The following is a 27,680-nucleotide window of genomic DNA, read 5'->3' as shown; positions in this document are numbered from 1 at the left end:
CACCCAGCTCATGAATAGCAACAATAGAGAAAGTTTCTATATGTACAGGAGATACAGCAGTTAACACAAGACTTGATCCATTAGTTCAGAGGTCTTCAACAGGGGGTCCGCGGAGGTACTGCAGGGGGGTCGCGAAATCTTTGGTGGATTAGATGATTTTTAACTTTTTTTTTTTTTTTCAAACAGTTTTTTTTCACAAATTGTGTGCAAACGTGTGCCATCCACAGATGGTTTGAGGATTCATTGTCCCATCTACATGCATGTTTAAAGTTAAAATCTGTGGATTATTTGAATAGCTCAGCGTTGTATGCAACATGTTTGTTTATAAATGGCAGTGGCACGGCCACACTGCACATGTTTAAAATAAAAACATGAATATATTAACCTGTGTATTACTTGAATAGCTTAGTATTGAATGTACAATAACAGAGTAGCTATGTTTATACACGGCACTAGGCCCCGTTAAATATAAAACACAATTGTATGCCATATAAATAGTAGGGGGGTCCCTGCTCCAACTCTCCATCAGTTTGGGGGTCCCTGGCCTGAAAAACGTTGAAGACCCCTGCATTAGTTGGTTCATTTGCAATTAGACTCGTACAAAGTCTTTGTCAAGCTATTAAAACCATACCAAACACAAATAATCACACCCTGAATACCAACATAGTCACCACAGAATGTAAAATGTGATGTTGAGCAAATAACAATTAGTTACAATTGAGTGGGTTTTTACCATCACAAAAGCTGCATCAGTGTACCTTTTTTTTACTTCAACCTCCCCCGTGCATATTGGTCATGATGTTCTATAAAGCAATAAATGGTATATGGGTTATTCATAATTTCCTGTCACAGAATTTGAAGACTATATAAGGCATGACTGGTGCAGAGAGGTGTGCTTTGTGTGAGAGCACGATTGTTGTTCTGTCAGATTGAAAAAATGCGAATGTACATTGTACATCATTTGGGTTGATGTTGGAGCATTGTTTTAAAACAAGACTGGTTAATTTACAATATGAGCTGTATTTTGTAAATTATGTTTGAATTAGTTTAGTAATATTAATTAGGACTTCATAGAATCAAGTTACCGTCTTGTTCTTGTGGTTTTTACATGATTTAATTGAGCTAATAAGCCATAAGTTTTTCCGTTCTAGTTTTATTTATTTATTTTATTTTTCATTAATTCAACATGTAAATAAACAAAGCAAAAATGACAAGACAATTAATATTAAAGCAGAATGTTAACTTAATTTAACATGAGGGGAATGATTATTTTCGTTAATAAAAAGTAGTCCAAACATAGTTTTATCACTGTTCATGTGTCACCGAAGATTTAACCGTCATTTTCCCAATTTTTTAACACAGATTTTCTCTAAACTCGCGCATGAGAGAAGCTTTTTTTTTTGCTTATGAGAGAAGCTTGTAGTTCTCGTAAGGCTTGTTTACGTAGTAGCCACGTGAGTCGTGGAACCAATAAGAAGGCTTTTTGCAGAAGCGCGGAACTTGATTCAGGAAGTGCATGTTCTGTTTTCATGTAGTTTTCGTTTAACTAAAGCTTCGGAAATTTAAAACCTTCTGCGCTGTTTGGCGACTGAGGAACACAATTCAGCGGAAAATGTCTGGTGGCTCCGAGACAACAAATGCATCATTGCTCGGGAAGGGGGACAGTTTGCATCATCAGGGTAAGAAAACATTTGTACTACTTTTGCTACACTCTTACTACGTAATGTAGCATTAAGAATTGGATTACAACTACGATTATTGAGGGTTTAGTGAAAAATTAAAAGATAGAAAATTTAAGTTCTACTTTGATAGTCCCTTTTAATAACAAAAACTAATAGTCAAACGACATAGTAGATTAAATCTAAACTAATTTATATTTTACCATTTAAAAGCTAGCTGATGGATAATTAGCTCTTCCGGTAAAATATTTATAATAATATAAAATATTGAAAAGTGTTTTCCATCTTTCCACACAGTTCTTGCCTCCTTCCCACTGTGTGACGTGACAGAGGAAGACTTGACCCAGAACCCTCAGTTCTGTAAACTGCTGGCCACTCTGACACAGTATGTGGACAAAACTGGACTAACTTTCCCACTGAAGACAGAGCTGGATAAGGTATCAGTTGTTACCTTTCTACCTTTTTAATTACCTTTTTCCAATGTACAACACCCAACTGTCAAATGAACTGAAGTCGAACTAAAGAGCTTGTAGCACAAGTGACCAACTGGTAGCTCCATCAGCATTCCTGATGGGCCGTTCCTTGTCTATTTGTTGGATTTGCAGCTCAGTTGCTGATATTTTATTTTTCAGTAAGCAGTCTGTAACTTACCGATCTTTGCCGGCCAGTAGAGATAACTGCAGAACCACGGAGGGGACTTTACTTTGCTGGCAAAGGTCTCAGTGTACATATGTGGCTGCTTCTCTGCAGGCTGAACAAAAGCTGCAAAGCCAGAGGCGTCAGTGGCTCCACCCCGAGAGCCTCCACAGAGGGCTGAAGGAGATGAATCAGCACCACTGTGTGAGGAAGCACCATGTCACTGTACCCCCTGATCAGAACATGGTACATTTTAAAAACTCATTTTCACAGTTGACAAAAAGCACCAACAGCTATCTGTAAATAATTCACAATATATGTATTTATGGTTCCGCTGCACTGTGGCAGCTTTGTTTGCAAATTATTATTTGTATCAAATAAGTGGATTTTAACCTCACTTAATCTAAATCGGCTTAAGTTTTTATCTTGGTTAACAGCTCACTTTTTGCTTGCATTGACAAGCAATCTCTCTGCAGTTGAGTACAATTACACTTGATAAAAAATGTCATGTAACAAATGATGCACTTTACATGCAGTTCTATGAAACAGTGGAGAAGTGTCTGCTGGTGGCTCATTGTGTTAAACAACTGGATCCCAGTGGCACTACAAACCAGGACCAGCCTTCTGTACTGGGCCTGACACCACAACATGCAATGGAGCTCATGCCAACAGAGAAGGTAAGTTATAGGAATACAGTACGTTTACATACATAAGTAAATAATATGTAAATTTCGTTTTTAGTGATATGTTCTTTCTAAATCTGCACAGACTTCACTTCATGAATAGATGTACAGCAGATGTAGTTTTTAGGAAAACATTTCAATTTCAAGTCCAATTTACAGTGTCTTGAAAAAGTATTCATACCCCTTGCACTTTTCCACATTTCGTCACGTTTACAACCACAGACCTAAATGTATTTTATTGGGATTTTATGTGATAGACCAACACAAAGCACTCTGTGTCTAAGGTAAATGGTTCATGTTGTTCAAAATGTGTTACAAATAAAAAAATCTGAAAAATGTGGCATGCATTCAGCCCCATCTGTGTCAGTACTGTCAAATCACCTGGAGACTTGCAGCTGCAATTACAGCTGCAAGTCTTTTGGGGTATGTCTCTACCAGCTTTGCATATCTAGAGACTGCAATTTTTGCCCATTCTTCTTTGCAAAATGGCTCCAGTTGAGTCAGATTGGATGGAGAGCATTTGTGAACTGCAGTTTTCAAGGCTTGCCACAGATTCTCAATAGGATTCATGTCTGGACTTTGACTGGGGCATTCTAACGCATGACTATGCTTTGATCTAAACCATTCCATTGTAGCTCTAGGTGTTTGTTTAGGGTCGTTGTCCTGCTGGAAGGTGAACCCCGCCCGGGTCTCAAGTCTTTTGCAGCCTCTCACAGGTTTTCTTATAGGATTGCCCTGTATGTAGCGCCATCCATCTTTCAATCAACTCTGACCAGCTTCCCTGTCCCTGCTGAAGAAAAGCATTCCAACAGCATGATGCTGCCACCGCCATGTTCCACAGTGGGGATGGTGTGTTCAGGTTGATGTGCAGCGTTAGGTTTCCGCCACACATAGCATTTTGTATGTATGCCAAAAAGTTGAATTTTGCGCTTATCTGACCAGAGCACCTTCTTACGATTGTTTGCTGTGTCCCCTACATGGCTCGTGGCAAACTGCAAATGGGACATCTTACGTTTTTTTTTTTTAGCTATAGCTTTATTCTTGCCACTCTTCCCTAAAAGCTAGATTTGTGGAGTGCACGACTAATACTTGTCATCTGGACAGACACTCCCACCTAAGCTGTGGATCTCGGCAGCTCCTCCAGAGTAACCATGGGCCTCTTGGCTGCTTCTCTGATTAATGCTCTCCATTCCCGGCCTGTCAGTTTAGATGGTCGGCCATGTCTTGATAGGTCTGCAGTTGTGCCACACCCATTTAATTTTCGGATGATGGATTGAACAATGCTCCGTGACATGTTCAAGCTTGGGATATGTGTATATAATCTAACCCTGCTTTAAAATTCTCTACAACTTTGTCCCTGACCTGCCTGGTGTGTTCCTTTGTCTTTATTATGCTGTTTATTCACTAATGTTCTCTAACAAACCTCTAAAGCCTTCACAGAACAGCTGTACTCATACTGAGATTAATGTACACACAGTTGGACTGTGTTTACTAATTAGGATTACTAATTGCACGCCACACTTTTCAAATTTGTATTTGTAACAAAGATATAAACACCATGTATAGTTTTCCTTCCACTTGATAATTATGTGCTACTTTGTGTTGGTCTATCACATAAAATCCCAATAAAATATATTTAGTTTTGCAGCTGTGACGTGACGAAATGTGGAAAATTTCAAAGGGTACAAATACTTTTTCAAGGGACTATTCATTCAAGTATATTAATTCTTTATAACCTTATAACCATGCCGCTGTTTGTCTTTACCAGAATGTGGAAAGAATGAAACAGGGTCTGCCCAGACAGCTGGAGAAACATCTGAAGGAAAAGTGTCTGAGCCTCCTCTCTTACTATCAACCTGAATGGGGTACAGTAGCTGGAATCTAATGAAATGTATCTGTTGTTTCTGTAAAATGTACTCTTACCTACAGAATCTTCAGATTACTTCACTTTTCTGTATTGACATGCATTTTTAAAACATTTTTATTATCACTTTTAGAGAATGAGAGTGAAGGTCTAAAGGCCAGTAAGTTGTCTCATTTGTCCTCCCTGCTGAACAAAGAGAAGAAAAGAGCAGAAAGTCTGAAGGAAACTTGTCGGGAAAACGTAGTTCTTTTGCAGAGACAGACCCAGCTCTACCTTTCTGTAAGTATTCACTTCAATGTATAAAGTTAATTCTATAGTTCTTGCATAATTTGAAAACTTGGACTCACTGTGAATTGCTTACAAATAATGAAGTACTTTATTACTAAATAAGGTACTCGTTAAATGGGCCGAAAACACAACAGTCTCACCTCCATGTTTCACAGTGAGAATTAGGTTCTGAGAATCTAATGCTGTATTTTCCTCTCTTCAAACATAATGTTTTCTATTCAGACCAAAAAGATATATACATTTTTTTTATCTGTCCATTGCTTGTCCAAGTATGAAAGCAAAAGAATGCACAAACTTGCAAAGACCAATTCACTCAAAGGTACATACAAGATGTACCTGTGTTCCATGTGTTCTTCTTACGGTAGTTTGTTTTGTACATTTTGTACATGTACATTTTGTGTTTCTTCTTTCTCTCACCAACCAGGAGCTGACAAAGTGCATTCAGCTCCTTCAGACTCTCATTTTGGACCACCGGCTCAAGATCCAGACAGATTTGGACAGGAAGAAATTGGAGTACTTTGAAGGCAAATGTGAATTAGTCCTGCAGAAGATAAAGTGAGTGCTTCATCTGCTTTCATACATGTCAGAAACTCTGTTGCCATTTATCAGAGATCTATGAGAAGCCTAAATGTATGGTGGAGTACAATGAGTTTGGGAATATATGGGCTAACATGTTTTTTGATTGTTGCATTATTAAGAAAACATAGTTTGCTTGAGTTTAGACACTTATTGGCCAATTGGATTAAAAAAAAATAAATATGTATGAAACTGACATTCTTTTTCTCATGTTTATTCTTCTTTCTTCTAAGGACTGAGATGGTGGAAATTCAACAGGACACGTACACAGCCGACACAATTTCTGCTCACCGAAAAATAAGGTAAGACTACGCTTATCTCATCTTTCCTATTAGTCGAAGGAGAATGCAAGCTATATCTCACGAGTCTTCATTGTTGGTGATACCTTCTGCAAATCTAACACTTTTCTCCTGTTGCACCTCTGTTGCAGAGAGAAGCTGGAGTCGGAGCTGCAGGCCTTTACAACAGAGAAGCAAGCTGTTGAGTTAAAACTGTCATCCTTTGAGATCTTGGGCAAAGAGTTTGAGGCGCTGGCTGATGAGTACTGCAGATTACGGCAGGAGATAGAAATGAAAAACTGGGCTCTTAAGGAGCTAACTCAGTACAATGAGAAGTAAACGTAACGTGGTGTTAAGCTGTCAGCCAGTGCATGATATGACGTGCTAGCTGCTGAATGCATAGCAGAAAAACCCAAGACATTTGGCTTACAGTAACTACAGCATACTTTTTTGATTTTTTTTTTTTTTTTTGGCTCATCACCATGGCATTCTGCAATTTGGCTTTCTTTATGTACGCTCAGTACCAAGTAGTGTTATAAGCTTTGCTTATTTGTTGCTTTTAATAAGACAGTTTCCCACTAAGCCTATGTTATCTTATATGTGATTATAGAGTAATTTCTGTATGTATCATCCTATTGATACAATGTAAAGTACATTCACCCTTCCTAAGTATTTGAACCGTGAAGCATCCGTTCAGTAAATTGATCAAACTTGTCCTTAAAAAAAAAGTGTCAGAGTGTATTTTTGTCAAAGCTGAAATCTCATTTAAAACCTCACTTTACTTAATGCCCATCCATCCATTTTCTATACCCACGTAATCTAATTCAGGGTCACAGGGAGCCTATCCCAGCTGCCATTGGGCGAGAGGCAGGGTACATCCTGGACAGTTTGCCAGTCCATCACAGCCTGACGTAAAACGCAAGTTTTACACATCCACCAATGGTTTCCGTCCATGGTTTTTACACACAGATTCCACACTGATGACTCCCTGATTTTTTTTATTTTATTTTTTTTATTAATTAATTAATTTTTTTCACAATACCGTCCTCTGTAGATGTTGAAACTCCAAAGTCCATTGCTATTTTAAATTGTGAAATATTTTCGGAACTCATTGATGATCCTCTGATTGATATGGTGACCCATCCTTGCTTGGAAAGACTAACCCTTTGGTGGATGCACCTTTTATGCCCAATCCTGACACCCTCACTAATTAATCTGCAGATTGTAGAGTCTTCCAGAATGGTATTACTCATATCTTAGAAAAACTTTTCTGTCTTTCCTTCAACTTTATTTGAGTGTGTTGCTGGCATTAAATAAAATTTTTTTTTGTACTTTCTAAATGAAACTGGTCAGTGAAGATGCTGAAAATCATTTCTCCTTCTTAGTCTCCCTTCATTAAAGTTCAAACAAATGATTGATTTAAGTTTGTAATTGCATTTTTAATTGTTCTGGTAATGAGGATTGTACATAAAAGATAGAATCACCAGTGGTCTGAAAATACACAACATATTTTTAATACATGCACATCTGAGCTGACTGCTTTCACCCACTCTTTGTGCATTTTATATAGCCTGAGCAGGGGCGAGGCTAGGGTATTTTTAGTGGTGCCAAGGCACCACCGTGAGATAGCTGACTCAGCACATTTTTAAAATATATTATGCAAAAACACATTTTTTTTTGCTCAAGGATGCATTATTTTATTGACCATTTTATTTATTTTCTAGCATTTGTTTTTGTTTGAACTCTTTACTCCCAAAATAAATGTTGAGTTATCTTCAATATTTGTCTCAGGCTCTCTGTTATCCCTGTCAAGCCACAGTCTTTTGAAATGAAGAGATCAAAATTGAATGTTGTAGGGGAAAACACTACTCAAAGCAAAACTAATACAGCTCCAAAATTTATAAATGTACTAGTTCGCCTCAATTAGTGAGAAATAATGTGCCTCTGTGAGCACTGGGGGCTGGGCACCCCTAAAGACCAGATCCTAAAATCGCCCCTGAGCCTGAGTACGGAGTCTTGATAAAAGGTTGAATAACCATAAGCTACTGCACCTCAGGACAGGAGTACACAACTGGAGTGCAGTTTTCCTGCAGTTTGCAGTATCATCCACGAGATGGAAGTGTGCCATTAAGTTGTCAACCTTTACTGAGGATTCATATATTTTTTTTTTCAACAATTCCATATAATAATTGATAGAACATACAACCAATTTATTGAAATGAAACGGTGTTGCATGTGCCTCAACTTAAGTAGTCAAGGAAAAATGTATCATTTACATGATCAAATTAGTAACTTTACTGACTCTGTTAAGAAGTGAGTAGAAATATGAATAAGTTCAAATATGAAATTAATTTAATTGTCGTCATGAACGTTGTTCACTTCTTTGCTGTCCTCTTTGGTAAATCTGTTGTATTGCGGAGAAACGGAAGTGCGTAAGAGTGAAGCATCTCGCGCTGTTATTCCATCTCTGGTCTCGTCTCATCGCCACCTCCACCATCAGCAGCAGCAGCAACGGCCCCGCCTCGCGACGTGAACCGCAAGCCCACATCTGGCTGCCTGTCACCATTCAGAACTGCCGCCTTGTCCACTGCCGCGGCATGCTCATATTCACACCGGGTCATAAGAAACGGATTTTTACCAGAGGGGCACGATGTCTGAGGTGCGAAAATTCACAAAGAGGCTAAGCAAACCCGGGACGGCTGCGGAAGTCAGGCAGAGCGTGTCGGAGGCTGTGAGGAGCACCGTGGACCTTGTGGTGAGCTATCTGCTGACCGGCGGCGGTCATTTTCACTATGAAAATATAATGAAACTAACTGGTTGGCTTGCTAACTTCTGTCCTGCTTTGGAGAAATGACCACGATTTACCAATTGTTTTTCCCAAACACATTTTTTTTGGTTCTTTTTTTAAAAGTAGTGTTACATTTCATTCGCTGCTTTCGCCTTGTCCCACAGAGCTTAAAACGTTACCGCTGTCGTCAAGCTCTGGTATGTTTCTAAATGCTCTGGAACGGCGTAATTGGCACTGTGTGTGATGTTAAGACGTTAAGCCAGGTCATCATGGAGAGTTTATAGTCACTGTAACCCCCGCGTGGTTTCCTGGTCCTATCTGGGTGCCATCACAAAATAGTGCGACATTGTCCGTGGACGTTTTTCCAGTCTTGTGCGGCTCCTTTTGTGTGCCGTTGGATGAGGAGCAGTGCCAATTGGACAGCTGCAGCATGGCTTCCCTGTTCTTGCCTTGGAGCAGTGTATGCGCCTCTTTCTGTATTACTGCCACAGAGTTCAGGGGGATGTCCGTCTGTTTTCTTCTTAAAATGGATCGGGACAAAAATGATGCTTGTTTAAAGCTAAAGAATGTTACGTTCCTCCATGTGAATGGACAGCAGTGGAACAGAGTACAGCAATGAGGGATTAGGCGCAGTGGCTTGAGATGAATAGCATTTAGGTTCCTGGTGACAGAATTTGTGTATGTGTATGTGTTGGGACCTATTTTTATATCAGTAAATCCATGAAATAAATTTGTCTTGAAATGTTACCACTGATATTAGTGCACACTGATTCTCGGCTTCCTATATTTTGGATTCTTTTTGTCCTGTTACCCAAAGCAGTCTGAAAACTCGTCCACCTTTTTGTTTTGTGACGATAGCAAACTTTAAATCCACATAACACTCGTACATCTTTGACAAGATGAGCTGGATGAGTTTGTCTTGTTCTCTGGTTTCATTAGGATTAGTCTGTGGTCTTATGATGATCATCTTGATGAATGTGACGCAAAGAGTTTCCCAGTGGAATAATCTTGTGATAGGGTTCTGATTTTAGGCAACAGAGGTGGGAGTGTTGAGTGTCTACTTGCGTTTGTAGCCACGTGTGACGTGTGGATATTTTCTCCTTTAGAGAAGTAGATAGAGTGGATGGCTGGTCTGCTTTCAGAGGACAAATGCTGTTTTGTGGAGGGAGGATGGCCTGTGTTCCTCTCACATGGGGATTCCCTTAGGCATGTTATGACCATGCTTCCTCTGTGACTGTCTGTTGATTCATTCCTTGCTGCTTTATTTTTGCTGAAGTATTTTGGAAGGCGCTGTCTGCTTCCAGCGGGAGGTTTTAGATATAAACTAAGGAATCTTAGTGAATATTTTATTGTATTGTTATCCAATGTCTAGCAGGTTTGAAACATTCTTAAAAAGTTACAGTCATGAAAAAGAAAGTACACCCTCTTTCAAATCTCAGGTTTTGCTTATTGAGACATAATAAAGAATCATCATTATCTGGTCCTTACCAGGTACAGTATTACAATTCAGTAACTAGAACCCCAAATGAAGCCAAAATGCAGAAGCAGGGTGAAGTCCACTCTTACTGCTTCCATAGGAATTGAGAGGCAACAGGAGCTGCTAATCAGATGCAGTTGACTTAACTGATCATCTCCAAGTGTGAGCACCTCTATCAAATTAGAAGTTTTAAGCAGTTTGCTGGTCTGGAGCATTCAGGTATGTGTCAACACAATGCTAAGGAGGAAAGACATCAGCAGTGATCTTAGAGAAGCAGTTGCCGATGAATCTGGGAAGGGTTACAAGACCATTTTTCAAAAAGTTCATGACAGCACAATTAGAAAAAGACTGAACAAGTATGGCTTGTTTGGAAGGTTTTCAGGAGAAAGCCTCTTCTCTCTAAAAATGAACATGGCAGCACAGCTTAGGTTTGCAAAGCTGCATCTGAACAAGACTTCTGAAACAATGTGCTTTAGGCGGACCAGACCAAAGTGGAGATGTTTGGTCATAATGCACAGGAGGACGTTTGGAGATAACCAAACACAGCATATCAGCATATCTGTCCCCCATGAACTCCTCTGTATACCAAAGTATTCTATAGTCAAATGTGAGGCCATCTGTCGGACAGCTAAAGCTTGGCTGAAACTGGGTCATCAACAGGACAATGATCCCAAACACAGCAGCAAATCTACAACAGAATGTCAGAAAAATAATAGAATCAAGTTGTTGCATCATTCCAGTCAAAGTCCAGACCTAAACCTGATTAAAATGCTGCAGTGTGACCTTAAGAGAGCTGTGCCTAACCCAATGCTGCAAACCTCAATGACCTGAAGAAACATTGAGTGGGCCAAAATTCCTCCACAACAATGTAACTGATAACAATATACAGAAAACAATATCTATAAGTCATTGTGATTAAAGGTGGCTCTACAAGCTGTTGAATTATGGTGTACATTTCGTTTAATAATGACAATGTTATGTGTGTTGTTGTTCACCTGAGGTTCTATTTATATTGTTTTATGACCCGGTAAGGACCAAATTATGTTTTTTTTTCCCTCTCTTATGTCCTGATACTTAAAGTAGAATTCAAAGAGAGTGTATTTTCCTTTTCAGATGATTGTATGTGGCCTTTATTCTATTATATATTAAATTAAATGAATTGCAAATCATTCCATTCTGGTTTTATTTACATTTTACCCAAGTTGACAGAGATTTACAGTTGTAGTCAAAAGTAATTTGACTGGTACTGCGGTTTAAGGATTGGTGCCTATAGGGAGGAGCTATCAATGAAATGTGTTTTTTTTTTCCGTATGTGTTTCATTTACTTCATTGACTTTAAGTGATTATAAAAGCAAGGTAATCAAGTTAAAACAATTACTTTCACGCATTCCGTTTCCCAGTGGTGCTTTTGTATTATTGATCCAGGGTGCCATTTTTCATAAACAGCAGGGCTTCTGCTGCTGGTTTATAATTAAAATTCAAGAGAATCCTCTTTTAAAAGCAAGACATTTTTACAAAGCTACATAAATGTACAAGGATCCCAAAGTTGGTGAAAAACCATGATGAATGATCATGTTTTATTACTGTTAAAATGATCTTGTTTCTTATTTTTTGCCATAATCAAGCAGCCTAAGATTCATGTTCTGAGGTAATCTGATGGCTATGAAAATAAGTAGGAAATTGATTAAGACAGGAGAAAACACTCTGTTGTTGATGAGCAATTACTGTTATGGGAAAGCACTCGTCAAACACTGGTGAACTTCTGAACTTGGTGTCTCCAAACTACTCCAGCTGCCCCATAGACCAGTACAAAAGTGAAGCAGGCTCCTCAGTGAAACCATAAGTGACCTTATTTTTAATTCACATAGATGTGTGCATGAAAGCCCTGTCCTGTTTTCAGTGGCTCAACTGTGTCAACAGGGGTGATGTCTTTTATTTATTTTTTCCAATTTCCTCTTAACATCACCATGGCAACTTTAACAGCCACTCAAAACATGATGGACTCTGATGGACATTTGATCTCCATACAGCTTTACTCAAACCTGTTTCCACACACTTTGATTGATTCGCTTTAAACTTTTTTCAGTTGGGAAGCACAGCTTCAGCCATCTTATGTAGCCTATAGACTGTGAGCCAGGGCCTCAAAATATGGAAACCGTTACCGAAAAAGTGGCAAAGGCTACCATACCTTTTCTGAAAGACTGGAATCTCAGCTTTTCAATGATGTATGATGGCCATCTGACAAGAGTAGCTGTTTTGAGTTATCACACATAATGTAAACTAAGGTTGAGAAAATAATGCGTATAAAAAAGCAGAACACTGACTTAATTGAACATCTATATTGGACATATTGGAATATTTTATTTTGTTATGTTTGGTATCATTGTAAAGGGAAGACTCCGGGCTTTCATTTAAATCCTTTTGTGAACATTTTGGATAAGTACAGCCAACCCTGGAGCTCTTCAAACTTTTAATCACACACATTTTCCTGCCACTTCCACCTAAGTCATTTTATGTCTTTTAATCCTGTGGCACCAGGGAGCATCAGAGAAACAAAATCCAAACACTGAAATACTGGCATGACCCTAAGGATTCAAAACAGCTACTCTTGTCGGATGGCCATCATACATCATTGAAAAGCTGAGATTCCATGCTTTCAGAAAAGGTATGGTAGCCTTTGCCACTTTTTCAGTAACGACCAACCCCTCACGGACTACTAGTTCACTCTTGTTGGGGAGTTTTCAAAAAATATTTTAAAAATGATTCTCCCTGGCAGTTAAGTTACAAGACAAGTGTGGTTGCTTTTTTTTCTTGCTTTTCTGCAGCAACAAGTTTGTAACATTGTTAACATGCTTGGATGGAAATGTCTTCATGTCTTGCCTCTTGAACACAGTGATATTCTCTTGATCTATCAAACATTCCGCCTTTGAATCGACATTCACAACAAAATATTTTGATGTTTGCTCTCACTTTTTCCCCACACGATTCAGAGTCAACTCGAGATCTATTTTAATTCAGGCTAAATGTAGACAGTGGTCTCAGCTTTAAACACATAAAAATAATCTGTATTCACTTGCCTTACTGATATATTAACAGAAGGCATGTCTTTATTTATTTATGTGGGGTCTTTCATTTTCATTTGAAGATGTTTAGGGACTCGATTGGGTTGGTTTATGGTCCACTTTCGGTCCTCGGGTCACGTTTTTCCTTGGTGTGAGTTGGGACGTATTTTTTGGTTTCAACTCAGATGAGGAAATGATCAAAAAGTTTTGGGAAGCACTGTAGAGTAATGCACTCTTGATGCTGTGAGTCCCCTTGTGTGGATTTCATATGTTGTAAATGTAAGTGACATTTTTCACTTAACACTACATTGCTGTCCAGTGAACATTATTCAATGGTTAAATACAAGTTGTTGTTTCTTTTCATTTTGTGGTTAAGCTTTGTTCCAATCTGCACTTGTCTTCATTGCAAAAAGACTTAGTGCAGCAAAAAGCTCAGTTGATATATTGGTAGACAATTTTGTAATATACTGGAGGTAATTCAAAGATTAAAGAGGCTTGTTGGGCTCCATCATTCCCTCCAGATGAGCTGTGTGTGCAGCTCATTTATACTGATTCTAGCACTTAGTGGTGGTCAGCTTTGGGACAGTGGAGCTGCTTCATGCTGGTTGTGACTTGTGTGTTAAGTCATCTAGGTTGTGCTGGAGTCTGAAGTGCCTTACATCTGCAGAGCTGTAATGGGACACAGACATCTGGAACTCCAGCCCTGCTAACATCATCATTGTCCCCTTGTGGGAACAGGGCTTGGGCTTTGTACTCAGTGACTGCTGTTTGAGTGTTCTGCGTCCAGGCTGATAGTTGAGAGAAGAAAGTGTGTGACCTGTTGGGAGCTTACAAAATAAAGGAGATGGGAGAGTGTTGCGACCGCTCTTTAGTCACACCCAATTGTTGCACGTCCTCTTCAGTGAAATTAAGTTCTCCCGATTCTTCTGTTCGGCGAAAGCAGAACCTGCTCTCTTCTGTCCTTCCTTCTCTCTTTTCTTGCTTCCTCTCCCTCCCTTTCTCTTGCTCTTTGCAACATGATCACTGTTGCATGGTGTGCTGCACACAGTCGCCTCTGACTCGTAGGGCTGCTGCCGCTGCGGTTCAGCTTGTTGCACATGACAGGAAGCAGAGCAGCTGTGTTGGGTGCAGGGGCAGCACAGCAGCTCTGTGTAATGATTTGAGCAGATTTGTAGGTGTTACATTTTGCCATTGGTTGGTTGTAGCTCTGTTCGTTTAAAACGCACAAATAAAAAAAAAAAGATGCACAGAGAAATAGGAAAGTACTTATAGTCACGTTTCATAAGTTCCATTATGGAAAGGAAGTTTTTGTTTAGATTAGTGGCTTTAAATGCCAGACAAGGTTTATGTGGACAACCGAGAGAGTTAGGGTCTAGTGGAAAAATGTGCAAAGAACATGTATCCAGGTCATTTTACAGGCCAAATTACTGGTTAAAGAACTCTGAAAGGGACAATTTTCATTCCATGACTGACTACTGCACAGATACCAGCATATTCAAGGAGAATTCAACCCTGTAAATATAACTGAACTTATTCCCCTCAGCCAAACTCTCTTCAAATTCACATACCCTTATATGTAATGCTTAAGGTGATTCAAAACCTTCTAAAAATACCAAACATATCATCAATAACAGGCTTTCCAGATCTGACAAATTAATGGCGAAAGGCCTTGAGTACACAAGTTAACCAACAGTGGCCACTATGAATGAGATCCAGAGTTTCTTTAAGGAGATTAGAGAGCGTTACAGATGGACGACCATGGTGGAGTATTCAGAGAAAGAAGTTAATTAAAGTCACATGACAGCTTGCAGGAAGTTTACCCGTGGCTTCTAAATGATTCTCAGATTATGAGGAGCAAATTCTCCTGATCTGATGAAACAAAAATTTTAATATTTCACTACAATTCCCAACAGCTTGCGAGGAAGTAACCAAGCACTGAGCATCAGTTTGTTATGACATCTATGCAGTCAAACGTGGTGATGGCAGTATCATGCAATGGGCTTTTTTCCTGCAACAGTGGCTAGGAGAATTATCAGGATGGAGATTATTCCAGGATATTTTTTGGTTTACATTTCAACAAGACAATTAACCTGAGTTAATACAAAGCGAACAGGAGTGAAACAAAAAAAACAACAATCTGTGAGCTGTTCTGGACCCGTTAACCTTAGATCATCTCTGTAAAGGCCACCTGAAAATTGCTGTGCTCTGATGCTCCTCATCCAGTCTTGTACAGCTTGAATATTTCTGTCAAGAGGAAGCGGAGAAACTTCCAAAGCCTTGTCGGATCATTTAAAAGTGACTTGAGGCTGTTGTTGCTGCTAACGGTCTGTATACTGAAGGAAATGGGATATTTTGGACTTTTGTTTTTAATAGATTTACAAAAGACTGCTGCCTCATCATTGTGAAGATTAGTGAGCGAACCTGTGAGTAATAAATGCTTAATTTATCATATTTTAAACTGCTCTGATACAGTTTAATTTTTATTGTGTTAAAGGGATAGTTCGCCTCTTATGACATCCCATACGAGTAATATAATTTATGAATATTTTCTTACCCCCTGCTGCGTACTGTGAGCTGAGTTCCGGCCTCGTTTTGGCGTTGACAAAAGTAGTCCGGCTAGTTGGCTCGGGCTACAAAAATAAAGCGTTTTGCTTCTCAAAACAATATCCATTCAAAAGAGTAATACATTTGCATCACAAAATCGTTCTCCAGGAAAAAGTCAGACCTCACAATCGCTTGGCACTATTTTTTCTCCCTTCATATCACTGCAATGTTGTGTAGACCGTGCAGACCGAGCAGTCCCCTGCTTCCGAGCAGTAAACACTGTAACAGGCGCGGCTGTCGGCAGGTGGCAGCACACAGTGATTCGAAGGAAGATAAAATAGCGCCAAGCGATTGTGAGGTCTGACTTTTTCCTGGAGAACGATTTTGTGATGCAAATGTATTACTCTTTTGAACGCATATTGTTTTTTTTAAATTTTAAATTTTAAAATTATTTTTAATATTAGGACAGTGAAGAGAGACAGGAAGCAGAGAGAGGGGGAATAACACGCAGCAAAGGGCCGTCCGATGCGGGATTCAAACCGGGGCCAGCTGCAGCGAGGACTATAGCCTCTGTACATGGGGCGTCTGCTGTACCCACTACGCCACAGACCGTCCCTGAACGCATGTTGTTTTGAGAAGCAAAACGCTTTATTTTTGTAGCCCCAGCCTACTAGCCGGACTTCTTTTGTCAACGTCAAAACGAGGCTGGAACTCAGCTCATAGTATGCAGCAGGGGGTAAGAAAATATTCATAAATGATATTACTCGTATGGGATGTCATACAGCTTCATGTTAAAAGAGGCGAACTATCCCTTTAATGTTACTGACATCTCATACTCTCAGTTAGTGGGAAATCTTTGTACAAACGATGGAAAATGATATACTAAGTATATAGTTGAATATTTCCAGAACTTGTGTGAAAATTTGCAGTAACTGTTTCAGGGGGAAAGAAATAGGCAGCAGGCAGGCAACTGCTTTTCAAGCTTTCTGACTCCACCCACTCAACCAGCAGTGCATCAGAAAAACAAAGCTCAGCGTAACACTTAGATGGAACAATCACAAACACAAGGTGGAAAATCGCTGTCATTTTCTTCCTGCTGTGGAGCACGATCAGCTCTTCGTTCGCTTCTTGTGCTAAGCAAGAAATCACATTCTGTGGCGGTGGCTCTGTAATGTTGCACAGAAGCTGATCAAACCCATACAGCCTGATTTGCTCTGCTTGAGTCCAACAGCTCAGCCGAGGCTTATTGGCTAAGCTACTCATCATTTGCTCTGCTCAGATTGAGCTTAAAGTAGCACTTTCTTGGAATTAAATTTGAATCTCTCCAAGTGGTTTAGGTTTTTTACTTGCGATCACATGTTGACCTCATTGAGGAAGGCTTGATTTTAAACCTGCATACCCCTTTAAGACATATTGCTCAGTCATATTCACTTCTCTATGAAACTCAAAACAGGAAATTTTGATACTTAGCTGTGGCATGTGGTACAGCTCTTTTGTTACGTGACTACATATGTACAAATCTATCAAATTACTTTTCATCTGCCCTCTTGGCTTTTTTTTTTGTATCTTTGAGTGTTATTCCTCTTGTCATCTTCTGCATTATTTTGTGTATCTTCCCATGATTCTCTGAGAAACTGTTTTCCAGCATTGTGAGTCTTCTAAACTTTGTGGTTGCTTCTGATCTTTTGTGGCTTTGCTGTACCGTGGGTGATGAAAGGTTCTCGGGGTGAACACTTATAAACTGCTTTGAAACAGCAGGAGTTCATAGAGCTCACCAAAGCCACAGTGAAGACAAAAAATACATATATATATATATATATATATATCTCAAATAAAAAAGAAATGGCTTCTTTTAAATGACATGCATTGTGTCCTTTCTGTCTTCCCGTCTCAGGAGCAGCCAAAGATCATTGAACCACTCGACTATGAGACTGTGGTGTTTCAGAGAAAGGCTCAGATCCACAGCGACCCCCACAGAGATCTGCTACTCTGCCCTGTCGATGACGTATCGGTGAGTTTTTTTTTTTTTTTTAAACTCCTCTTCATCATCAACTTGATCTTATAACCCACAGTTGAAGTTTTCAGCTCCCTTAGGTTATGAGGCTGTTGCTTTTACAACTATTAAAAGCTATTAAAACTGCAGCGTTTTCACATCCATATGTGAAAGTGAAAAGGTTTTTCCATTTCTGCTTGAGGTAGTTCAAATTGTCAACGGATTTTGGTTAATAAGGCACCAAGTGTTTACAGTGGGTGGCAGCTCTGAGCCGCAGGCAGACCAGTTTAGCACCTGGACTCAGTCACACAGTTGAATTAGAAGCAGGCTGGGGTTTGGTGTCTATTTCGCTGAAATAAACAAGGACTTCCTTAAAAGTGTCCCATCTAGAAGGCACCATATGATGTTCCAACTTCTGTATAGAAGTTATCATTCAACACCAATGGTGTTCTCACAGATCACCCTTAAACTAATACACCCCCATATCATCAAATACCGCGTTGTCTCTCTCTTCTTCCTGTTTAGCCAGGAGAACATTACATCTATGATTTTAGCCTTTATGGATACAGAATGAACTGTATTTACTGACAGTGGTTTCCAGAAGTGTTCCTGAGCCCTGTAATGATTTCCACTACAGAAATGTGTCCATTATTAATGCAGTGCTGACTGTGAGCCTGAAGATCACAGGCATTTACTATTGAGTTCATACTAGTAGTATGAATAATATTTTAGCTCTTCCACATTTGTTGGTTTGTCCCTACAGTTGCAGACAGGAGAGTGGAGGAGTGTTGCAGAGACACTTGAAATCCTATAAATTTCCAAAAATGTAAAAGTATGTAGCACATTGCAATATCCAAATTCTGAAGTACTTCTACTCATATTTCCTCTCAGTTCCACCAAACCTTAGTGAACAGCGAACCATGGTTTGCTTTAAAGCAATACTATGTAACATTTCTACCTTAAAATAACAGCTTGAAAAAATTTGTGCGGCTAGAATGAGTTTTAATATTACGATTCGCCTGTCTCCTATGCCCTTCTTGGGTCTGAGTTGGAAAAACTGCGCTATGTAACTTTGCTGTAGCGGCCCGGGAGCTGAGCGGAAGTACTTCGACATGCTTTCTGGCACACCTACCGCAAAAACAAATAGACCCCTCTCACGCTCCCAGGTACATTTGATTACTCTTACCTTCTCAGTCGACATAGCTTGCACCTTCTGACTCCTCGCCGGTTCGTCAACAAACGTGAAAAGTGAAAGTGAAAGGGTGTTGTATTTACGACAGTGTAACTGTACATTACCTCCAAGCCTGTAGGGGGAGCTCCAGAGTGGGCTTTTTGAGAAGTTACATTGTATCGCTTTAACATGGGGTTGTGCATAGTCAGTATTGCTTGTACGGATTGCCGTTTTGTGCTCAAATATTTGTTGTTTCAGAGGTCATTTGGTTTGTCCAATATCCGTTAAACCACGAGGACATGTTAACATACATGATCATTTGAAGAATTGAACTGAATGACTGATGAAAAGTCAGAGACGTTTTCTTTTAATATGAGGATATGGAGAACATACCGCTTCCTAACACTGCATTTAGAAGACTATTGAAAAAGTCTACTGACCACAGCTTTGTTATCAAGCACCTGTTTTCTGAACTTCTGGAGTAACATTATCCAAGTACAGATGACAACAACGTATTCTCTTTAAAGTTCCAGCTTTTGGCACAGGTGATCCTGATTTCATGAATAACAAATAATAGATTTTGAATATATTGTAAATTGAGAAATAAAAAAAATGGAATGGTGCAACAAGCAACAATCATAAAGATACTTGAGGAAAAGGTCCACAGTTTCAAGAAACGCAATGAAGTTACTCAACTTGAAGAAAAAATGACGATTTCTATTGATACATTCAGAAGACAGCATAAACAATACAAGATGAGAAAATACCAACCTGATTTGAATGGCTATAAAGACTCTGTCAGTGTCAGAAGTCAGCTTACAAATGGAAACCAAATGCTAAAGTCTCATCAACCTGATCAATCCCCACCATGTCTGAGTGAACAAGTACACAAAGCAAGAGTGAAAATCCTCCAGCCAATCATAGAGCAACTTTTTTTGGATGCACCCAACTCACGACGAGGAAGCAAAAGACAAGGTGCCCCATGTGTGGGAAAAGGACAACCAAGGAGATCTACAAGACAGCCCAGTTACCAGCAGCGCTGTGTCAAGTTTCACTTACTTACTCTCTAATTTCAGTTTTAAGTGAGATATTTTTTTTCTGTCTGTTTTTGTGGAAAATGGATTTTGTGAAAAATATACCTTCTTACCTTAGAGACACAAAGGAGGCCCTAAATCAGTGATACTCACTATTTTTTTTCACAAGAGCCACATTGGCAGAGCAAAATCAAGGGAAGAGCCACTTTTACGACAACATACCAAGTCCCCTTTTGCAAATATGCATTTTTACATATAAAACATCATACAAAAAAAGAAACAACACAGCCAATACATTTTCAATTAAGACCACATTTACCTCAATACTGGGATGAGCGGAAGCTGGCATGCATGTCCTTGACTTTCTTCATGTTGTATTTGTAGTTTAGAATAGAATAGAATAGAACTACTTTATTCATCCCAGCTGGGAAATTGTTTTGCAGTAGCAGCGTACAGACAATAAAAATAAAATAAATAAAATAAATAAAATAAATAAAATAAATAAAATAAATAAAAATATATGTACATCAAAGTGCAACAATGCAGTTGTGCGGTTATGCAGTTATGGTATTGAGATACCATAATGACAATTAACTATTGTTGTACAGAGTGTTGTTGTAATCATAGTGAGACATTCAGGATGAGCATGGTTTTTGTGCTGGTTTTTGCCCTTTTTTAAATTAAAAACCGATCCATTGTGCCTGCATCTCGCGCTGGCCAAAGGAACTAGCATGCTCTGAAGTCAAGTGTGACGGTGGTTTAAGCGGGCTGCGTTGCCAGGTTTAACAGTGCCCCCTTTAGGAAACACCATTTTTGCCTTAATTAATACTTCATAGAAAATACTTGATACTACAAAAACGCAAACTTAATAAAAATACTTAATACTGTGCAATATTCGCTATGTGTTATTTGAAAAAAATTATTGTTATTGTTACCATATTGTTATAAGCTACTATGCGAGTGCGAGCCTGCCACCAATTAAAGCTTGAGGAGCCGCATGTGGCTCGCGAGCCGCGCAATGAGTATCTCTGCCCTAAATGATTAGAAAGATTGTACCTTTAATCAGAACACTATACTTGTTTCTCTTGATGTGGATAATTTGTGTGGTGGTTTCCCCCATGATGAGGCATTGGCTTCTGTTCCTTTCCTTTCTAACCAAGAGATCAACACAGAGTACTCCGAACACATTTTTGGAACTGTTGCATCTTGTCCAAAGTCGCAATAATATGCAGTGTGAATCCAACTGGTACCTACAACAGGCGGAACAGCTATGAGTTTAACAGCGGCACCCTCTGTGGCCGCATAGGTTTCAGGAAACGGGAAGAAGCTGTTGTGCAAGATTCTAAAAGCAATTCTTATCATTCAAAAGTAAAGATGTACAAATTTACTTATGAATACTGTGAAGAACAAATAAGTGACTTGGATCTTACTATGCATAAGGATACATCAGGAGTTATTCATACTTCAATTTACATGAAGAAAATGAATTGGAATTTGATTGTGCATGTTACAAGTAATCATCTTAAAGGGATAATCCGGAGTAAAATGCACTTTAGGTCAATTTACGGTATGTTGGGAGTACATACGTTGAGTTGACATCAAAATCATTTAATTCGGATGTGTTTTGAGAATTTTGATTTGACCGTTTTCAGCCAAAAGTCGTTAGCCTGGAGGAGAGTGGGGCATATGGTATCGCCGCTACAAAACGCTATTTTTACACCTCTTCTACAGCTCCAAACAACATAACACTTACGTGGTAGTGAGTAGAGGGTCCCTAAATCCAAACAGAAGTGTCCCGAGGTCTTCATGTGGTCGGATAGAGAGTCCAGAATGAATTTAAAACCAGCCAGTATCTTTCCGGAAATGCTCCTGCTGCAGCTGGCATCTTCAGCGTAAAGTCCGTATAGTAGAGCCGAGTGTGGAGTAACACGCTCTGGAAATTCACAATTTCGTTGCCGTTTTTTTTTTACAAACATAGTCCAGTATTTCTTTCGAAAGCCAGGATAGGAACAAACACGCACCATAACTCCAAAAGTTTGCTCCGCTGTTTGTTCAACAATCTGCTCACACACCTCTCCTTCTTCTGTGATGGTCACTCCAGTCACGCAAAAGACGTCTTCCGTAAACAGGAGGCTAGGTCACGCGAGACGTAAGGTCACGTGACATTTTATAAAATTCCAACCTGTTAGTAAGCTAGGCTTTGCTGTTGCATACAACTTCATTTCACTTTCGAAAGAAATACTGGACTATGTTTGTAAAAAAAAAACGGCAACGAAATTGTGAATTTCCAGAGCATGTTACTCCACACTCGGCTCTACTATACGGACTTTACGCTGAAGATGCCAGCTGCAGCAGGAGCATTTCCGGAAAGATACTGGCTGGTTTTAAATTCATTCTGGACTCCCTATCCGACCACATGAAGACCTCGGGACACTTCTGTTTGGATTTAGGGACCCTCTACTCACTACCACGTAAGTGTTATGTTGTTTGGAGCTGTAGAAGAGGTGTAAAAATAGCGTTTTGTAGCGGCGATACCATATGCCCCACTCTCCTCCAGGCTAACGACTTTTGGCTGAAAACGGTCAAATCAAAATTCTCAAAACACATCCGAATTAAATGATTTTGATGTCAACTCAACGTATGTACTCCCAACATCCCGTAAATTGACCTAAAGTGCATTTTACTCCGGATTATCCCTTTAATCATCAATTTTAAAGGATAGCATTCCGGTTGGTCAGTTTTTGCGACTCAGACTTAACTGTTCAAACTTAGAAAACCATCATTTAAAGCAATACTATGTAACATTTCTACCTTAAAATAACAGCTTGAAAAAATTTGTGCGGCTAGAATGAGTTTTAATATTACGATTGGCCTGTCTCCTATGCCCTTCGGGGGTCTGAGTTGGAAAAACTGCGCTATGTAACTTTGCTGGAGCAGCCCGGTAGCGGCCCGGGAGCTGAGCGGAAGTACTTCGACTTGCTTTCTGGCACACCTACAGCAAAAACAAATAGACCCCTCTCACGCTCCCAGGTACATTTGATTACTCTTACCTTCTCGGTCGACATAGCTTGCACCTTCTGACTCCTCGCCGGTTCGTCAACAAACGTGAAAAGTGAAAGTGAAAGGGTGTTGTATTTACGACAGTGTAACCGTACATTACCTCCAAGCCTGTAGGGGGAGCTCCATAGTGGGCTATTTGAGAAGTTACATTGTACCGCTTTAAAGAAAGAGGTTACTCGTTTAATTCTATCCAGAGAGTCATACAACGAGTAGATACCACCCCTCATTTGGAGTTATTATCGAATAGTGAGAAAAGAAAAACTTTGGATCCTGTTTGTTTTTCTACTGAATATAATCACTGTAAAATGAGTAAGTAAGATGAAGGATTTGGGGTATGACATCCTCCTCTCTTTTGCCACTAGTAATCCCATATTTTGCCTCAAACAAACACAAAGAACAAATCTTTTTGTGAAAGTACATCATAGTTTTCTGGACTAGAACAAAATTAGATCCACATATGTGTAATACAAAAGCTTTCCGCTCAAAATACCTGTGCTGACATCTCTTCAGCAAGCAACCAAATTTTATGACTCCAACAGGAACAAATTACTATAAGGTATCACCGTCTAAAGAAAGCTTTCCATCAATAATCTGTTCACTTTCCCATCACAGCAAGCTCAGTTATTTATGCGTGAGTTCAGGGGTCTGATTAGATGAGCACAATCCAGCCAGCCACCTCTGCTGTGTATTTACTACTGCTTCTTCTCACACATGTGGTTCTGTTTAGTGGCACTTCTTGCTTCATGTCTACTTTTTATCCTTGTTCTGAGAGAACGAAGAGCTATCATTATTAGATATTTGATGTATACATATTGCTGTGTATCTTACTGTGTTTACATGAATGCAGGAGTCCCAGATTTCCAGGCAGAGGAGGACTGTTGTTCCCGCAGTACCTCAGAATGCCGAGTGGGAGGCCAGGAGTCTGTTTGCCAAAGAGGTACTGTAATCCTGCAGACTCACGTGTATGACTGAGCAGTACATTTACACATTTACAACAATGCTAATAAGGACAATGAAGCCGTTTTCTTAATGATAATCAACTCAATAAAAAACAGAAAATGATGCAGTCTTCATTATTCTCTCAACAAACATGAACTGAGGTTTCTTAATTGTGTTTATTTTAACCTCAGGAAAAAAACAGTATGCAGAGTTCAGTAGTAAACACATGGTGCTGTGATGACATACTACATTAGCAATGAAAAACAGACTCCTCTTCTGGCTCGATGTGAACACACTCTCTGCTGCTCTGCCAGGCTTCAAATCTGTGTTCATCAGCCAGATTTCATGTCTGTGATGAAGCATGGCACAACTGTCATAGGGATTGTTAAAACTGACCCAGGCTTGCTCAATGTTTTTCAAACAAAGGTCCATTTAGTTGGCTTGACTTAGAATTTCTGCATATTTCTGTTCCACATTGAATAAAGAATTAATGTCTACTCTGGAAACCATCTTGAATGATACCAAACTGAAGTCAAAGACGAAGTAAAGCCATCTTCTGCTTATTTGCAAACTTGTTTTGGGTTTGAAAACGAGTCACAACAAGCAAGACATTTCTTCACAAAAGGGAACTAAGTGCTAATAAATAGATATGAAGTGTGTGTGTGTGTGTGTATGTGTATGTGCGGATAGACCTATATTGATGTAAAAAAAAAAGAATCCTCTGTTAATTCTAAAGTTTTATGTGCAAGGACATTTTTGAAAAAAAAATCATCTGGTCTTCACCAGGTCTTAAAATGAGGTAAATACCAGCGTTTGAAAAGTCCACACTACCTGCTTCCATAGGAATTAGGAGGGTAAGTAGCAGCCAGCAACTACTTATCAAATGCATTTGAAATAATTGAAGTGTGAGCACCTCTATGAAGACATAGGTTTTGTCAGTTTGCTGCTCTGGAGCATTCAGGTGTGTGTTAACACAATGCCGAGAAGGAAAGACATCAGCAGTGATCTTAGAGAAGCAATTGTTGCTGCCTATAAATCTGGGAAGGGCTGTAAGACCATTTCCAAACTATTTGGAGTCCATCATTATACAATGACAGCTCAAATTTTCCTCAAGCTGCGTCAGACAACATGACAGCAATTCCAAGCACAGCAGCAAATCTACAACAGAATGACTGAAAAGAAAAGAATTAAGGTGTTGCGAAGTCCAGACCTGAACCGGATTGAAATGCTGTGGTGGGACCTTAAGAGAGCTGTACAGAAACCCATCCTGCAAACCTCAATGAATTGAAATGAACAGAACATTGTGAAGAAGAGTGGACCAAAATTCCTCCACGACGATGTGAGAGACTGACAACATCAAACAGAAAATGATAATTTAGAGTTATTGATGCTAAATGTGGTTCCAAGAGCTGTTGAATTATGGGGTATACATAGTGGTTTACACACTGCTTCTGCATTTTTGCTTAGTTTTTGTTAATTAATAACACAGTGCAATATGTCATGTGTTGTTAATCTATGGTTGTATTTATCTAGCTACCACATTTTTTATTTTTTTTTTAAAATACGTCCTGATATTTAAAACCTTAGAATGGAAAGAGGATGTACTTTCCTCACATGACTATATTTCCTGGCATGATTGTTATATTTGAGTGTAGCTGCTGCTAATCTTTCTCTCTGTGTTGACTTGTTTGACAGTGCATCAAGATGTACAACACCGACTGGCATGTTATCAACTACAAATATGAGGCTTACTCGGGTGACTTCCGCATGTTACCAAAGTAAGAAAGATAAAACTAAAACTGATTGAAAGGAATTAAAAATGTGCTTTGGGTAAATGTAAAAATTTAGATTAGGGAGTCAGAGTTTGTGCAAAGTAACATCACATTTTTTAAGCAGGTCTTTACTACCCAATATTTATTTAAGATATACATGGGATTTACTCTGCTGACATGAATCTGCTGGATGGTGACCTACAACTAGTCACATTATGTTGTTACAGCTCTAAAGCTTTAGAGAGGAAATGTTGTACAGAAATTGAAATGACGCGGACTTTGGCTGCATTTTCCTCCACACAACAGGAGTTGCAGCAGAGGAAATCATTTTCACTGCTGACATAATTTGGAGAAACATTATTCATAACAGTTATTCCCAAATACCTTCAAAATTTCAGAAAAAATATCTCTGATGCAAAAAAAACATAAAAAATTTTTCATTGACAATCTTTCTCTGGCTCTTTAAAGCAAAGGCCTGAAGACAGACAAGCTGCCAGCTCACGTGTTTGAGATCGATGAAGACGCAAAGGACGAGGTGAGTGGAAGGGCCTGAGTGTTGTAAGATCACAGACATCGATTGCTGCAGGCAGGGCGAGTTGTCTGCTAATGTCGAACCCATCCGTTTATGGACAGATAGCTCCATAAGTATCAGCGAGGCTTTTAGTGATGTCCCATAAATCTCTTACTCAGGAATTAGGTTCCTTTAAACAGCTTCGAATCAAAGATATATACAGAAATACTCTGATTTGGCTTGTTGAACATGCTCCACTTTCCTGGTAATTTAAGCAAAGATATGCTCTTTGCTCACTCAGTGTTTTCCAGCACACAGTGAAATGGGAACTGGGCTGGGAAGAGCCTGGATGACTTATGGTCTGTCAGTCCTCTGAGAATTAACTATAGCCAGTGAAACCAGAACCCTTATTTGTCCTATAAATAGCTCTCATAGACCCTCCTCCCTCTCCGCTCCGGCTGGATGTGGATAAACTTGGACATAGAAGATGTTTAATTGAAGGAAAATAGATGCTGCAGAGCTACCAGGATGGGGAGGTTGGGAAGAAAATGATGGCTCTATTACTTCTCAAAAAAGCCCATGCTCTCTACCATCACCTCTGCATAATCAGTTACCAGTAAAAAGGTCTGCTTTTATATGTCCTGTATGTGACCATTTCAGGAAAATAACAGTTAATCCATAATATTGCAGTTAGATGGGAATACAGGCAGAAATAGTTGTGGTGGCTGGAAGCCACTCTGGTCTGGGAGGTGAGAATAACATATGGGCTTGAGCGTCCTACAGGAGGACAGCAGCCAGCCAATCATTATACAGGACTAGGGGATATTCAGAGGACAAACCATGTCAAGAAGAATATGCTCATCTCCCTTTGTGAGAGCAAAAACACTCAAGCTTGCACACCCTCTACCTTACCCACTCAGTGTCATGGTATGTGTGCCAGCTAATGATGCGTCTTTGCACTTTAAATTCCTATGAGAGACTGATTGCTTGACTCACAGCTAGCACGTGTGTTTGTGTGTTTGAGAATGAGCGTACTCACTAAGAGATCAGTCCCTTGAAAGGAAGGCCCAAGATGGATACAGTATGAGATAGAGAGGAAACCCTGACAGAACTGAGACTGGATGATGACTTCCTTATAGGAAACTAATCAAGCAGTGGCTGGAGTGTGATCAGAACTGATGGCACTTTTCACTCACAGAACTACAATATGTTTATGTACAGATACAAAACATGTCTTAGAAACCAGTTACTTAGGAGAAAAGAATGATTGTAAACAGTAGATGATGCCAAAAACATAAGGTTTTTGAGACTGTGAACAGCCCTGT

The 27,680-nt window shown here is 39.5% G+C and overlaps 2 protein-coding genes across 3 annotated transcripts in view; both read left to right on the top strand.

Annotated features, from left to right (window-relative positions):
* Positions 1-1,500: 1,500 nt before the first annotated feature.
* Positions 1,501-7,702, top strand: haus4 (HAUS augmin-like complex, subunit 4). Its single transcript, XM_075450863.1, has 9 exons — positions 1,501-1,679; positions 1,977-2,116; positions 2,430-2,561; positions 2,852-2,992; positions 4,767-4,863; positions 4,996-5,141; positions 5,575-5,705; positions 5,960-6,028; positions 6,157-7,702. Exons 1-9 carry the CDS (start codon positions 1,613-1,615, stop codon positions 6,341-6,343), a joined length of 1,110 nt encoding a protein of 369 aa, XP_075306978.1. The 5' UTR covers positions 1,501-1,612; the 3' UTR covers positions 6,344-7,702.
* Positions 7,703-8,496: 794 nt separating this feature from the next.
* The window catches only part of dock11 (dedicator of cytokinesis 11), a 67,080-nt gene continuing 47,896 nt past the window's right edge, over positions 8,497-27,680 (top strand). For both annotated transcript variants that reach the window (XM_075451589.1, XM_075451588.1), the window contains exons 1-5: positions 8,497-8,759; positions 17,770-17,886; positions 23,981-24,070; positions 25,768-25,850; positions 26,313-26,379. In XM_075451589.1, the coding sequence (XP_075307704.1) occupies positions 8,655-8,759; positions 17,770-17,886; positions 23,981-24,070; positions 25,768-25,850; positions 26,313-26,379 (462 nt within the window). In that variant the 5' untranslated portion in view covers positions 8,497-8,654. The remainder of the gene's footprint in view (positions 8,760-17,769; positions 17,887-23,980; positions 24,071-25,767; positions 25,851-26,312; positions 26,380-27,680) is intronic.

The sequence above is a fragment of the Odontesthes bonariensis genome, chromosome 19 (assembly GCF_027942865.1).
Source record: "Odontesthes bonariensis isolate fOdoBon6 chromosome 19, fOdoBon6.hap1, whole genome shotgun sequence".
Taxonomy (NCBI): Eukaryota; Metazoa; Chordata; class Actinopteri; order Atheriniformes; family Atherinopsidae; genus Odontesthes; species Odontesthes bonariensis.
The sequence above is the reverse complement of the archived record's forward strand: the minus strand, read 5'-3'. Positions and strand labels throughout refer to the sequence as shown.

Excerpts from the sequence above, each read along its gene's own strand:
- haus4 (XM_075450863.1), top strand. The coding sequence starts at position 1,613 with ATGTCTGGTGGCTCCGAGACAACAAATGCATCATTGCTCGGGAAGGGG. Across the intron at positions 5,142-5,574 it reads AGACCCAGCTCTACCTTTCT|GAGCTGACAAAGTGCATTCA; the intron begins GTAAGTATTCAC and ends CTCACCAACCAG. Across the intron at positions 5,706-5,959 it reads TTAGTCCTGCAGAAGATAAA|GACTGAGATGGTGGAAATTC; the intron begins GTGAGTGCTTCA and ends CTTTCTTCTAAG.